Source organism: Dryobates pubescens, chromosome 3 (assembly GCF_014839835.1).
Source record: "Dryobates pubescens isolate bDryPub1 chromosome 3, bDryPub1.pri, whole genome shotgun sequence".
NCBI classification, from domain to species: domain Eukaryota; kingdom Metazoa; phylum Chordata; class Aves; order Piciformes; family Picidae; genus Dryobates; species Dryobates pubescens.
This window is the reverse complement of record NC_071614.1, coordinates 27,266,429-27,282,655: the sequence shown is the minus strand read 5'-3', so window position 1 is coordinate 27,282,655 and position 16,227 is coordinate 27,266,429. Positions and strand designations below refer to the sequence as shown.

General features: G+C 37.6%; 1 protein-coding gene across 1 annotated transcript; it reads right to left on the bottom strand.

Annotated features, from left to right (window-relative positions):
- Positions 1-244: 244 nt before the first annotated feature.
- GEN1 (GEN1 Holliday junction 5' flap endonuclease) lies at positions 245-14,535 on the bottom strand. The gene is made up of 13 exons (XM_009909464.2): positions 14,347-14,535; positions 12,808-12,994; positions 12,194-12,370; positions 11,108-11,218; positions 8,776-8,849; positions 8,235-8,326; positions 7,354-7,504; positions 7,200-7,236; positions 7,031-7,111; positions 5,549-5,679; positions 3,582-3,643; positions 2,971-3,114; positions 245-2,750 (listed from the first exon to the last, which is right to left on the bottom strand). Exons 1-13 carry the CDS (start codon positions 14,505-14,507, stop codon positions 1,312-1,314), a joined length of 2,847 nt encoding a protein of 948 aa, XP_009907766.2. The 5' UTR covers positions 14,508-14,535; the 3' UTR covers positions 245-1,311.
- Positions 14,536-16,227: the final 1,692 nt, after the last annotated feature.

The following is a 16,227-nucleotide window of genomic DNA, read 5'->3' as shown; positions in this document are numbered from 1 at the left end:
ACTATCTACAAAATGGAAAAGACATTTCCAATGTATTTTTTTTTTTAGTTTCCATAACATATTTCTCATTTGGAAAACCAACTATAAAAAAACTTTCTTATTTTCTTCTGTGGTCAGATGGAGAAACTACTGATTTGGGTAATTATAGATTATCTACAGACTACTTATTTTCTCTTTAAACACATCTGGAATTTACCTTCCTAAATTTTAAAGCCTTGGCCTTGATGAAGAAAGACGTGGTATTTTCATTAAGGAGCTGGGATTCTAAATTTCTCTTGTTAACTTTGTATCTTGGTAAGAGTGGCCTTCCTTCTGTTTGGTCCATAGAAGTTATGAGCAATTAAATGCAAGCAATGAGGCACTTTCATAAGCTGTTGAAAACAATTCTTTTTCTGTGTGTGTGAACAAACATTGCTTCTACAGTAAAGAGGAAGAACACCTTCGAAGGGTGGAATTGCTCCTGCTCTAAAACCACACATTCTATCATTCAAAGAATCTCCAATATACTCACTAGATTTTGATTCTCTGTAACTTAACCTTCATTCTGTCATAAGTAGAAGTGAGTGTTAGATGGAATTTCATATAATTTTTAAGAAAAAAAGAAATCCCATACCATAAATGTTTGATTAAAAACAGCCATCAATTTTCTTTAAATATTAGGTATGACAGCTACAAAACCAGAATATCCTTACCTGGGTTATTCCATTCTTTGGAAGATGCACACACGCAAAGCAAAGTTTAGCTGCCCTGCAAGGGACATCTGCTGTTCATCTCTACCTGGTAGAGATATAATCAACACAACCGGCACACCAGGATTTGAAAGGTCATTTTAAAACTAGCAAAATTAAGTTGGTGCAGCAAAATGGAAAATGTCAGTTGAAGAGAGCTTTATCACCTTGCCTTATTAAGAATCTCCAACAGCTGTGCAGGCACCATTTTAGTAAGTCTGTTTTTACAAGCTGAAGGCCCAACAGCAGTGCACAAAACCCTTACAATTGTCTGGGAAACCCGCCCCCCCACCTTCTTATTTCATGAATAAACCCTCCTGCTGCCTTGTACAATGTATCTTGATGCTTATGTACCACTTCAGAATACCTGGCACTTACCTATAAACACCTATTAGGTATTTTTGCTGACATTTTAGTTTCAAATTTTAGCATCACTATGCAGCAGTCCACAGCACTTCTTACTCATTCAAGACCATGTCCACTAAAACTGCTAAGAATATAATGCAGAAACTTTGAGAAAATAATTGTGGGAAAATCTGAATGTTCAGAGTTAATTGGTATCATAATCTATTTTATAGAGAACCTAATTGATTTTTACTCTTCCTTTTAGCCTTTCAGACAGGGGAAGGGGACTGTCTGCCCATGCACAGGTCAGAAGAGCACTTTTGGCTTGTTGCGTAGGACCAGAACCCAACCTTTCAAATGGTTGCTCTGGACTTTGGGAACAATTAACTTCCCCTACAGAGGATGGTTTTGGAGATACTTGCAATGAGAAGCTAGTACCAGATTTTTTTAAGTCGGTCTTTTTCTGTTTCCCTTTAATTACAAGGGCTGAGTCACTGTTTGTTCTTTGGCTAGTAACAGCATTACTCCTCTTCTTGTAACATTTTTTAAACTGACCAGGGTTTGGTTGCCTTTTCTGCTGCTCACAGATTAGATTTTTGTTCATGTCATCACTGTCTTCACTAGAAGAACATCTGTTCCAACACACACTCTTTTTAGAAGTTTTCCAAGCAGACTGAGTACAAGCTTTTTCAACATGACAGCCACTTCCAACACCTGCTGGCTTTTTAGACGCTGGAAGTCTTCCATGCCCAGGATGGAGTGTCTCTGGTTGCCCACTGAAGGCTAGAGATGTTGAACTGCTTATATCACGGTCTTTTTGCATCATCTTGGCCAGGTTGTCAGCCTTTTTGTACCGATCTTGATCCACAGGTACACTAGATTTTCTTGCATGGTTTTCTGATAGCATATTCTTACTTCCCTGCATTTGTTTATTGAACTGACACGAGGAAGAGATCTCTTTATCTGCACTCAATGTTTCTTTTGTTTGTTTAAAACATTCCAAAGTCTCCACTTGCACTACATCTTCAGACAACAAGGGCTTTGATGGAACAGAAGACTTCTTAGGTATTCGCTCACTTAAAGACCACTTCTGAAGATGTTCCATTGCATCATCTGAAACCAGATCAACTACACTATCAGAGTGATGCTGATCAGACTGCACAGCATCAGAATCTTCTGAGCTACTTGTTGCTATTTCATGAACTAGTGGATCCCTGTGTTTTAAACATTCAGTTAAGTCAGCCGTTGGATCACAGGTACCACCCCCACGGGCTGGTAAAGCACTGAACAAGGTTCCTTTCCAGTCAATACTGTTCAGCTGAAGACCAGCTGTTACAGAGGAATACAACGACACCTCTGAATTTTTAGTCACTTGTGTTGGCAATACAGGCGAGTCAGTCCATGTGTCGTGTATGAGTGAGTAAGGTGATACGGTCAGAGGAAGAGCAGTTGCTGATGCTGCCATTTGAGCAGTTATCACATGGGAACCTTCAGCTAACGCTTTTGACTCAGTACTTCTCTGGCATGCCTGATCTTCTGGGGGAGGTTTTATATCTGACATGGAGTCTGGCCCAGGAAGAATTCCACATCTAGATTTTAAATTAATTTGAGACAGAAGGTCACTAACTTCATCATAAACATTTGATGATTCCTTTTCTTTCGGTCTGTCTTTCCTGTCTGAAAAATACAAAAAGGCATATCAAAATGGCATATTAATCACAGTTCAGATTTCCCAGTGCTAAAGAAGATAATAGTAAGTTAAAAGAACAATCCCTGCAAAACATCATGCACTGATCTTGACAAAACATGATACTGCTCGATGGAATAAATGTTGCTTTTCCTTCCTGTATTCTGGCAAGACCCATACGTTTGTAAGAAATAAGCTTTTTGGACTTACTTTTCTGTTTCTTATTCAGAACTTCTGACTTTCCCACTTGATAAAGGGCAACAACATCAGGATAAGCAGCTTGAAACAAAGACTCCTCTTCTATTGTGACTACGAACAACTCTGCAGGCTGATCTTCTGCATCAACATAATGTTCTAAAAAATTGATTGTACATTAGACATGTATATACACACATATCAAAGTAAGGAATAAGAAAAACAAAGAATGAAAGGTGTTTGAGATTTAGCTACAAGTGAAGCTGCCTGTTTTCTGCCACTTTCCAAGTATACTAAAGGTAGAAGCCTGTCAGTATAGAAAAACTTCTAGCTAGCAAACAGTCCCAGCTTCAGGTATATAGTGAAGTAAGATAGGATAACAGAATCCAGGTCTTATTCAAACATACCAAAAAAGTACCTGAAGACAAGACTCTCTTGTTTTCTAGGTAGGTTTTTATTTTTACTTTTTACTTTCAAAGTATATGAAATTCAATGCACATTCTCTACTGTTTTCATAGAACTCTTCCTAATCTCACCCACATTTCATTTCCTCATAATGATGTCAAACTCTTGTCCACTTTCTATGAACTGTTTTGTTCCATAATGTAAATAGGAGCCAGACCAACCTGGTTTTTGCCACTCGACTTCAAAACAAGGAATTCCATTTTTAACACGTGTCTTGACTATCCTGTAAGAACAAAAAGAAGCCCATTAAATGATACTGTTTAAACAGGAAATTAATAATCTCAAGTGCCTAAAAATATTTCAGCACTCTAATTTATAATGATTCAGAGAAAAAAATATTCTTTTAATAGTGAAATGAATACCCCTTCTTAGAAATATACTACTTCCCTGTGTAAGTTGCCCAGTACAATTTTGGATCTAGATTTGAGTACTGAGACATTTTATTTTTTTTCACTTATACAGCTCAGAGGAGCACAACAAGAAGTCAAAAACCTAGTCCATAACAGACAACCATGACAGTCTACTACAAACATTAGTCACAGAGAAGGCTCTTGCCATACGCAGTGACTTTCTGAGTGGCCAGACAAGGTCATTTATAGCTTTTGCATGAGCATGAAGGAAGATAAAACATGAGATGAGCAGGAACAGTCTACAGGATTTTTCTAAAAACGTTATCTACACCCCAATTTAATAGGCTGCTAAGTGTCAAAAGGCTCCTGCCAAATCATTACTGCATTTTTAAGCACTTGTTCACAGAAGAAATCTTCCAGAAGACACATGATCTGGCTTGGAAACACTTGAAACACTAGAAAGTCTTATGAACAGAGGTTGTCAATCAATTAATTCAAAATAAATGCTGGTAATTTATCTAGCCAATCTGTTAAAAAAGCAGACCCCAAATGGTCTCTCCACTCTTTTGAATCATAACACTGAAAAGAACAGCTACACTGGAAGCACTCATTTCACAGACCAGTTTCATCAGCCTAGACGTGATAGTGATCACATTGCTACTGACTGTTCCTCTGTCCACCCAAAATCAAGCTCTATATAACACTGAACATCATGAATGAACATGAAAAAACCCTAATAACCTTCTTGCAAGGTTAACATTCAGAGAGGAGGAGGGAGTTTAAGTTTTATTTGGGAAATGAAACTCTTTTATACTAAATAAGTCACAATTCCCTTCACACAGTGAAGTTAAGCAGAGATCTGTTAATGGTCACTGCACATTCCAAAAGGTTATGTAACTTAAGTAAAAGATTAGATCATTAAAAAAAAAAAGAAATACATTAAGGGCTGATAGAATACATAGGTACCAATCCTAGCATAGAAAACCCCTGAGTGACAGAAACCTGGATGGCAAGAAAAAATTCTGGGGGAAAGTAGTTGCCCATTTATCTTGTAGAGCTTTTTTGGCTTTAGTATCTTTTAATGCCTGCACATCAATTCTTTGTAACAGGATACTTGGCTATTCCTATATTCCTAAATGCAGCAGTTGTGAATGAAAATGCTCTTTTGAGAAGAAGGGATAGCAGAACAAATCCGTAAGCCAATGATTTATCAGACACATAGTATAATGACCGCCTTTTTAATGAAGAACCAGACAACAACTGAATCTGCAGATGCTCATTTCCAAGCTTAGTCTCTCACTTTGAATGACAGGAGTCAATTAAACTTTTACTAAGAACCTGTGAGGAGGATCAAACCTGTAATGCTGAAATAGAAGCAACCTTTCATTCTTTTTGGAAGACCTTTCCCCCAACAGTTTGATACCTTATGCTGAAAATTTTATTACCCCTAAACTACAAAAGTAGTCCTGACAACCTGGCACATGTACATAAGTAACAAAAGTAATCTCACATGCAGATCCAAAGATACAAAACAGAAAGCAAGCATAAGGAAACAGGCATTTTCACATAAAGGAAGCTGCTATATGCATTTCTTCGTGCACCAGTAGTGCAAGAATTGGTGTGCCGGTCTACATTTTTATGTCTAGTCAAAATGAACACAAAGCTTGAAACGGGGATTAAAGAAAACCATTGTACTTTCTTAAAAAGGAAAAAAAATCCATGACTTTCATCCAGAAGCATAAGTAACATCTTAAGTCCAAGGAATCAAAGTACATTACCGTATTGCCTGCAGTTGTTTTGAATTGGTGTATCCAGATTTTCTCTGGATCATATCATATCGTGTCAATAGTCCTAACAGTTTCTTACAAGCATAATGTTTGGCCCATTCCATCTTCTCAGCTGCAAATATCTGTTAGTATAAAAAAACAAACCAACACCCCAAACTTGAAAACTTTCTTATTCTATTAGATGTCATGTGTAGATAGCTATGTAGTAGGGACACAACATAAAATACTTGAAATATCTAGAATGCTTTTATGTACATTAGTGTAATGCCCTACAGCATCTCACTGCAATGGGAAGGAACAGTCCAGAACAGGGCAGATTCATCAGCTGGCAATAACAAGCCAAGGAAACAGCTGTGTAGTGGCAGCAGCACAGGTAAGACAGTTACCAAATACCTCATCAGATTCAGGTCAGCTATTGAAGAAGCTGTGCAAATTACAGATTTTGCATGTGAGAGAAGGATGAGCCCAGACCTTCATTGAAGCTACGCTGTTTAAGGGAGTTCTAATATGCTATACGTAATTCTTACAGTGTCATCCATCTTGGAAAGTGAAACATTGTAAAAGATCTCCTTTAAACAAATAAAAATTATTCTTAGAAAACAATGCTGGCATGAAAATATTAACACCACACTCATCTCCTCAAAAAAACTGAACTTCAAAACAAAATGAAGCTTCACAGGTTATTTATCCTTTCTTCTATGGAAAGAGAGTAAGCTAGACTACTTTTGAGCACTGTGTACTTTGAATTCAAACTGAACTTGAAAGCTAGCTTGTGCTACACACAAGCCTGCTATCTGTTTTTGGAAAAACACACAACATTGCCCAGGCAGGTGATGGAGTCACCATCCCTGGAGTTGGTCAAGAAACATGTGGCTGTGGTACTGGGACATGGTATAATAGCCATGGTGGCCTTAAGGCTGATGATCTTAGAGGTCTTTTCCAACTGAAAAGAATTCTGTGATTCAGAATAAAAGCCACTTCTGCTTCCTATATATATAGAAGCTGGCTATCTCAAAAAAGTATCTTTGAAAAGGAAGGTAACAGTAAAAAGTCCACAATCATGACCTGCCAAAACACTGTGCCAGCACAATGATGAAGCAAGTGCAAATAAAAACAAGAGCTTTATCTGTTAATGTGTTTATGAAAGGCAGATGAAAACAAAAAGGTAACACCTCTGAAGCATATATTATGCCATATAATGACATGATACTTTATCAGTTAATGTAGCACTCAGCAATGCACTCTAGTGGAAAAACAAAACAGGTGAACTATTTTCTGCATTCTCTTTCTTCCACTTTTCTACAAAACTATTTACATCAACTGAAATTTTTCAAAGTCAATTTTAGACTTTCAAAAATAATGAGGCAGAAGTTATAGAAAGATTCTTTAATTCTTATTTCCAGTAAAATAACCAACAGAAATCAAAGTTATCAAAGCAAAAAAATACCAAATACCCAGTATTTTGTTATATACCTGAAAAGACAATAAATTTGGCCTTTGATATTCCTTTATGTTCATCAATTTATTCTTGTTTACAAGAAATTCTTGGATAACCTTGGATAAAACAAAAAAATAGGCAGTTTAAGAGAGGGCAAAAAACTGAAATTTCAATTAATTGATTAAAAAAATAGAAATTAAATACCTGAGAGAATGGAAACCCCTCACAACTCTTAGCTTTTCTGCAGGTAAAAGTAAGATGTTAGGAACTGAATACAAATGGGAAAAATGTAGAATTCAAATGCTCACCCCACACATGAACACAAGGCAAAGCAGTTTAATTTTCAAGTCATTCCTACTTTCTGATATTGTCCTCCACTGCATTTGCTTGTTTCACTCGTTCTAACCGATGCCATTCACAAGGACAGCAGTGTTTGGAGTCATTGGGTTTGCAGTATCTAGAGCTTTTGCAGAACTGACATCCACTGTGCTCATGTTCCTTGTATGATCCTATAGAAGCAGACACAGAAAGCCATGAGGTGAAAAGGTTTCTAAAATCTCCAGACACACAAAGCTAACAGTACAAAGATCAGAAAAACATGAATCTGATATGAATAGTAGCTGTAAGCAGATCTGAGTGCATTAGCTGTATTTGTGTATCAACGTTGAAAACTGACAAATCCAAGCAACCTTTCATTTTTTTTCAAGATCTTTCCCCCAACAGTTTGACACCTTATGCTGTAAACTTTATTACCCCTAAACTACAAAAGTAGTCCTGACAACCTGGCACATGTACATAAGTAACATATTTGAAATAAGCTTTTCCTTCTCCAGCCAATGAGTTTGAACAAGTTCACTGATTCCTTAAGATGAATTTATTTTTAAGAAAACACTGCAGCAAAACCCAACAATGCTAACAGATTCAGTCCTCTTGATGCAAGACCAATTCAGACAACTAAATAAGTAGTTGCTTGTCAGTACAGCGTATTTTCTTTACTGATAACCTTAAAAAGGCACATTCGATCTGATATCAACTAGCTTGACATTCGCAGAAAGGTAGTCCCTAGCCTCAAAAGTATACATGTATGAAAGAATGAAAATGTGAAGATAACCCAGAAGCTGAATGACGAGAAAAGCAGTTTTTAATGCTAGCCATAAATAATCAAAACCCAAACAAACAAAAAACCACCCCCAAAACAAAAACTAAACAATGAGGTTATTCAGCCCTTCTCACACTGACCCGGATGATGGCACTCAGAACAGTGAATTTCTCTTTTAACAACCAGAAGTGGATTATTATCATACTGAAATTGTTCTTTCCATTGCTCAAACCTGAAAGGATGATATTGAAAGGATTAAGAAATACTTTTAGTTTTCATACTTAAAACACTGAAAAATAATCCTTTTATAAATCCTAGAAACAGAATTTTCTAATATATGAATTCAATTTCTTTACAGGACATTATATCATTATATCTTTATTATATCATTATACTTTTATCACAGACATTGTAGTGTCTTGTGTTCTCACCCAATTAAAGATCAGCTAAAGTCTCTCATCAGTCCCTGTGACTTCCTTTCCAACACACATGTGCTAGCTCAAGAGCGAGAAGTCAGTTAATGTTTAAAACAGTTAAGAAGCTTGCCTGGCAAAACACATAATTCATTTAGCAAACCAAGTAAGGAATGCAGTAACCTTCCCCCTCTCTTGAAGTTAAAGTATTACAAATGTTTTCTTGGAGCTGAAGTATTTCAGCCTGCAACGTCAATTTTCACTTTACCTTTCCAGTAAGTTTTCACCTCGCAAAGTCTCAATTAACTTTAAAGCCTGTTCCTTCCCAACTCCTGGAACACCCTGCACAGAGAGAAATATGAAGCAGTAATTAATGACAAACAGATGCATTTAGATTTTCATAAAAACTACTTTCATAACATTATGTAGAGAAATTACAATAATTATCACAATAATCTTCTGAATTTTAGAGTCAAAAGATTGGAACTTAAGAGATAGAAGAGACAGGACAGCAGGTAATGGTTTTAAACTAAAAAATGGTAGACTTTTTCTATCAGGAATAAGTTCTTTACAATGCAGGTGGTGAAACAGTGGAACAAGTTGCCTAGAAAGGTAGTAGATGCCCCATTCCTGGAAACATTCAAGGTCAGTTTGGACAGGGCTCTGAGCAACCTGCTGTTCCAGTTCTTCTTTCAATCCTTATCCCATTTTGGTAAGAATCAGTACAGCTGAATATAAAGATTATATTGAGTGTGTTTCTACAGTATTACTATAAATAAATCTATAGCTTATTTTCACTCATCTGTAATAGCTGAACTGAATATAAGCAAACAGATGAAATAAATGCACATTCGAAGCCAACTGGAAGTTCTCACTGAACTACATCTACTCAGGAAATCGGATGTTCAGTTTCTCCAAGGAAAGCATCATTTTGACATATATTGAACAAAATAAGTGCAATTATAGAGTGGTATTTTCACTTATTCTGCCAATGCCCATTCCAAACACATTCCTGTAATTCAGCTTTCCTCAGAAGTTTCTGTCATGATCCATTTTGCTAAGCTGCAGTAACTGAAAAGACCTGACATTACATAATCATGTCACTTTAGGACTATGCAATAACTTGGCATTCTGCCACATGCTAGTTCCATTACAGTAAGTACTGATTAGTCACTACTTATTTTTATTCCCTCTCTCTTTATGCATTTATTTTGTAATAATAATAAACAACTATTTAAAGATTTGTATAACAGAAGCAAGTCTTTCAGAAAAAAAATAATGAGAGCTAATTGCTTTTTCAGTAGTATCAGCTGTTTAAAGTGACAGTAGTATCATATTGGACTTAAAGGTAAGTAGATATTCACTGAAAGCTTGAATGGGAGCAACTGTATGAGAAACTGTATGGAAATCAAGTTTCATCCCACTTCGTTTCCATTTCAAATATCCATTGCAGCAGCTTCTGTTCAAAGTTTCAAAAATTATCCCAAAGCTTACAGAAAAAAAAAAAGAAACAAAAGAAAAAACCCTATAGTAATAACAAATGAGATCCTTCTCACTTCATTCATAAGACAAACTTACAAATAGTGACTTCTATTTCTTCATATATCATATATTTACAAATAATGCAAGTCAAGGGGATACATCCAAACTGCATCCAGAACTGGAATTATTAATAATTACATTTCAAAATCATCACTACTAAAGTCTTCCAAATTCTTCCAAATTAGACAAAGTTGTTTCTCTCATTTTCCACAGCTGCTCTGCCAGGGATGTACTTATACACCAGTATAAAAGCATCCTCACCAACATCTGAGTTCTTACATCTTTGCTTGATGTAATCAACAGCTAAACATTTGTCTTCCCCTCCATTACAGAAAAAGTCTGGAATAATACATAATAGTTTTAAAAAGATTAATGTTAATGAACCATTTTGATTATCTCTAAGCTTTCACAAATTTACAGCAACTAATTAAGCATCTTCTTCAACTAGATCTCAGTAATCATGCACTGATTACAATTTTGTCAGCATGCACATGTCACCCCTTGATATATTTTTTCTGTTTTTCAAGACAGTGTAAGTTGGTAATTGGCATGGATTGAGTTGAACCTGCTGCTGTTATTCCTACCATGCTGCAGTCATGCTAGCTTCAAAAAATGGAAGTGCTAACTGGAGCAAAATATTATGGGGTTTTAAGTTCAGACTGCAACATGGAAGGCTTCCTGTTCCAGTTGCTGCTTCTGGGTTTCAGGTTCTTGGGTGGGCACAGCTCTCAGCAGGCATGGCAGCAGAACAAGTGGGAGCTGGGTAGCTGCTGGTTTGGGTTTCCTGTTTTACACTGGTTTTTTTTGCCCCCTGTGTATTTCACTGTGCTGCTTCTGCAAACAGGCTAAGATATGGTAATCATGTATTGTATTATAAGATTAGATTATTAGCTAAGATAGCATTGTGCTGATGATGTCTTATGTTATATTAAACTCTTATCTCTTTATCTCAGCCCTGAGTTGTGTATGTTACTCTTCCCCTCACTTTTGTGTTGGGGAAACAGGCAGGTTAGCCCTTGCGCTAAACCGTTACAGTAATAAAAGATTATAATGCCTACCTTTGGAATATAATCACAACCCAGAAGAATGGCCAGCCCAATCAGAGACTCTCTGTCACAACCAAGCTTCTCCTTAATAGATGACATTGTGTAACAGTCAAGATATGGATCCTGTGAGAGAAAATTACCATGCATATTACTGCTGTAACATCAGGGAAGGAACTGACCTGTCTTATATTCAGTTGCGATTGTCTGACCACCCCTTTCTATCTACATCTGCAGGAAATGGGTCTATCCCGTAACAGCAGTCCAACATGGAAAAAAACAAACAACACAACAAAGCAGCAGCAATTAATATTCATAATGTAATTCATAGATACCACATGAATATCTAAAATTCTGGAATTTCAAGTTTTAAGTATAAGCATTGAATAATGAAATAAAATTAGGTAGTCAAGAGATGGTTTTGTTGTTTACTATTTGTAGAAAAAGCAGCAAAACTAACATTACCCAGTATTAGTGACATCTTAAAGTACTACATGAATAAAACAAGAAAAAATGTTACCTAGCACATTAGACATGAGTTATAGGAACACCTGAAGCTCTGAAGGTTAGAGGGACTATAATACAATAACATGGAATCAAAATTGCCTTTCACCAGTTCTGGAAAACTGCATTCCTACCAAATGATCACTTCACCTCAAGGTCATTAATAGTATTAATTATAAACACCTTAATAATAAAACAGATCTGCAAGATCCAAGTATGTGAATGCTGTTATTAGATCTAGGAGGCTGTCTACTCCTAGATGTCCTGATGGTAAATGATAGAAAGCAATTACCTCACTGAAGTTCAGGGGGAAAAAAAGGTTGCTAGTAGATTTGTATTACACATCACAGAGCACGACAAACAGATAGTAAAACCACAAGTGTTCTTCAGTTCAGTAGTTTTACTCTCACATCCAACACACAGATTTCCCAGTGAATCAAATGAAAGAAATGTTCTTGCCTTAAATGTACTATTCTAAACAAACCAAAGTAATAGAGGGCAAGTACAGTAGTATCTAAGAAATGGTTTTAAGTCCCTTCCTTCTATTTTCATTCTGGGTAAAGAGTCTGAAGATGAGAACGGGATGAAGTACATTACCTTAGCATTCATGGCAAAGTTCCTATAAACTGTTTGAGCACCATATAAGAAGACATCTCCATCATTGGTAATGCATCCATCAACATGTCCTTTTGCATTTAGGTAGGCACACATTGCTTCTGCTTCCCCAGCTGCTTGAACCCAAGGGACCCCTAAACACTCCAGCAGTTCGAGACACTAAAAGAAGGAATCCAAGAGGAAAGTGAGATTGAATGCTGAATTAGATCAGCTTATTTGCATGCCTTTTTTCAGGCATAAGTGTATATAAACCCTGCTCCCGTGACACTGCCATTAGAATACTAAATCAATACAAGCACTACTTAGGGAGAAACAATTTACTGTAACAGTAAGAAGAAATATCCAAGTAAGATCAGTGTATTATTTACACAACTCAATTGATTAGAGCATGTTTACTGGCTACTCCTTCACAAAATTCATTACACTTTAAATAGATATTTAGGATGTTTTCAAAAGTAGAGTAACAAAGGAATGTTCATCTTTGTGAAGCAATGCTGTTTGAGTAGTTACACTACTACTACAAGCTAGGACAGATGTCTTTCAATAGATGTCAGACTTGCATTAAAATTATTGAAAGAGAGCCCTCAAGTACTTACCTCTTTTAAAATGGCTTTAAATAATGATCTCCCTGTTCTTGCAGCTCCGACTTTCTTTGAAGGTCCATAGCGCATCTCATTCCTCTTACTTATGGTGCCTGCTTTCAGCTTTGGGGCTTCTCCTTCCATGACAAATACTAGTTTAATTCCCATTGACGTTAAGAAAGAGTACCGAAAAAATAGGTTTCTGCAATAAAGCAAGGTGTTCCACAAGAGGCCAAATTAGCAAAGCCTGATTTCTCCAGATCTTTTCCTCAGCCTACTGTAGGAACTATCTTAGCCTTCTTTCCACCTTTTATTATTTCCTCACCCCCAAGCTATCAAAACTTTTATCTATATCCCTATATTCAGTTGAAGTTTTTTACTATGAACTTGTAACAGCTCTACAAAATTCCCAAGAAAATAACACATAACTATGGGAAAGATCTTTTTTAAGGTGTAAAGACATAAGAAAATGTATCAGGCTTAATAAAACCCATTCAATATCTAAAGTTTGCTTCCAAATATATATTCACATTTATTCATTTACATCGATTTTTGATTCCAAATCTATCAATACATCAGATCTTGATATGCCTGAATGTGGTACTAGATAAGACACATCAATATCATTACCATGCCAGTTTATTTCATATGCAACCAGCATCACTGATGGGTGGAATTTTTACAGTAATTCCAGGATCAGTCTTTCAAGAGGAATAGACCAAACATTTATACATCCTCAAATGGCATGTAAAGATCATTAATTTTGATTTAATTTTGTATATTTGCTATCGGTAAGAAAAAGGACAACCTGATCTTTTGAAACTAGGTCTGTGTTTACAAAGCATGTAAAAATAAATCACTTGCAGTAAGCTTCTCCACAATAATCAGCAAAAAATGATTTAATTTCCAACTGCCTGAAAATATTTAGGTTTTGGTAGAAATCTTATTGTCTTTTTTGGGAAGGACTGTGTAAGAGATCTGTGCTGATGCTTCCATTCCATTGCACACAGGACATCCTATCAGGGGGAAGTGAGGACTTTGGTCATGCTTCAAGTTTTATAGTTAATTATCCATAACATTTTAATAAATTATTCTCAGAATATATAAGCCAGAACAGGCTAGAGCCTGAGTATGCTCTGAGTTGACTAGTATTCAAACTGCTGCAATAAATATTTAAAACACCCATATTACCTTCCACCACACAGCCTCCAAAATATATACAGGAATTAAAGCATTAGTGCTCCCCAGTGATTTCTGTATGACACAGTGCTACACCACAATAAACCAGACACGATTCTGCTCACATTCATCTCATCCTTATCTACAGCTGAGGCCTCAAGAAAAGGTAGCCTGGGCTCAAGAGCTGCTATTTGCACCTGAGCATTAGACTGAATTCATCCGGTATGACTTCAAACCCTTTATGTATGTAGCTAAAAGCAGAATCAAAACAACACGATCATACAAATTTCAGAGGTAGTCTTAAAGTTGGAGGGTCATACCTAACTTACACATCTAGAAGACTTCTGACTACAGTAATTTATATGGATACCATACCTCAGATGTGGCTTGGTAACTACTCCCATCATTTTTTTAACAGTCTGTGCTTCACAAACCCATAGACTTAAATCAACAGCAAGTGTTTTTCCCTTGAGACTGCTCAAGTTGACAGGTTGTCTCACAGGCTCCAGGATTTGCCACAGATTAGTCACTCCCATTGTTCTAACTTCTTTATTATCAGTCTGAAGTTTTTAACTGTGAAGATCAAGCAAAGTGAAATGCTTTCAGAATACAACACACACACACAAAAAATCATTAATTTCCAAGGTTCATGTGCCTGTTACATACACATAATCCAAGTTTGGTTTAAAAACACAGAAAAATCACACCTCCAAAGGAAGTAATTTCCTGATCAGAAATGGAAGGATTCACATTAAAATGCTTCTGGTTCAAACAGAAAGATTAAATCCACTTAAGGAATATTTACAGTGATGACAGAATTAAAATTTTCAAGTGACCCACCTGGCGGATGTGGGAAAGGCTATGGATGTAGTCTACCTGGACTTCAGCAAGGCCTTTGACACCCTTCCCCACAGCAAACTCCTGGACAAGCTGTCAGCCCATGGCTTGAATGGGAGCACACTGCGATGGGTTGGGAACTGGCTGGAGGGCCGAGCCCAGAGAGTGGTGGTGAATCGTGCCACATCCAGCTGGTGGCCAGTCACTAGTGGTGTGCCCCAGGGATCAGTGCTGGGCCTCATCCTGTTTAATATCTTAACTGATGATCTGGATGAGGGGATTGAGTCAGTCATCAGTAAATTTGCAGATGACACCAAGTTGGGAGCAGGTGTTGATCAGTTAGAAGGGCTCTGAAGAGGGATCTTGACAGGCTGGACAGATGGGCAGAGTCCAACATGATGTCATTCAACAAGTCCAAATGCCGGGTGCTGCACTTTGTTCACAATAACCCCATGCAGTGCTACAGGCTGGGGTCAGGGTGGCTGGAGAGCTGCCAGACAGAAAGGGACCTGGGGGTACTGATTGACAGTAGGCTGAACAAGAGCCAGCAGTGTGTCCAGGTGGCCAAGAAGGCCAATGGCATCCTGGCCTGCATCAAGAATAGTGTGGCCAGCAGGAGCAGGGAAGTCATTGTGCCCCTGCACTCAGTACTGGTTAGGCCACACCTTGAGGACTGTGTCCAGTTCTGGGCCCCTCAGTTTAAGAAGGATATTGAGACTTTTGAATGTGTCCAGAGAAGGGCAACAAGGCTGGGGAGAGGCCTTGAGCACAAGCCCTACGAGGAGAGGCTGAGGGAGCTGGGATTGTTTAGCCTGGAGAAGAGGAGGCTCAGGGGAGACCTTATTGTTGTCTACAACTACCTGAAGGGAGGTTGTAGCCAGGAGGAGGTTGGTCTCTTCTCCCAGGCAACCAGCACCAGAACAAGAAGACACAGTCTCAAACCGCACCAGGGAAAGTTTAGGCTCGAGGTGAGGAGAAAGTTCTTCACAGAGAGAGTTGTTAGCTATTGGAATGGGCTGCCCAGGGAGGTGGTGAAGTCACTGCCCTAGAGGCGTTCAAGAGGGCACTGGATGTGGCACTTGGTGCCATGGTCTAGTAGTCATGAGGTCTTGGGTGACAGACTGGACTTGATAATCTTTGAGGTCTTTTCCAACCTTGTTGATTCTATGAAAATTTTCTGTAATATTCCAAGTCGATGTAAGAAGGGCCAACAGCCAGATTCTGGTTTGGGAAATTCCAGTTGGACCTCAGGAAAAAAAATCACAGGATTGTTTTTGTTGGAAGAGAACTTCCAGATTATCAACTCCCACTATTAACCTAAGACTACCAAATGCACCCTAAACCATGTCCCTCAGCACCACAAGTCTTTTAAATACCTCCAGGGATAGTGACCTCACCTCTTTCCTGAGTAGCCTGTTT

Bases quoted from the DNA above. Each gene is read 5' to 3' on its own strand.
- GEN1 (XM_009909464.2), bottom strand. From the start codon at position 14,507: ATGGGAGTGACTAATCTGTGGCAAATCCTGGAGCCTGTGAGACAACCT. The intron at 7,505-8,234 runs GTCAGTGTGAGA...CTGCTTCTATAG, and splicing joins TTCTGAGTGCCATCATCCGG to GATCATACAAGGAACATGAG. The intron at 2,751-2,970 runs GTAAGTCCAAAA...TGTATTTTTCAG, and splicing joins TCTGAATAAGAAACAGAAAA to ACAGGAAAGACAGACCGAAA.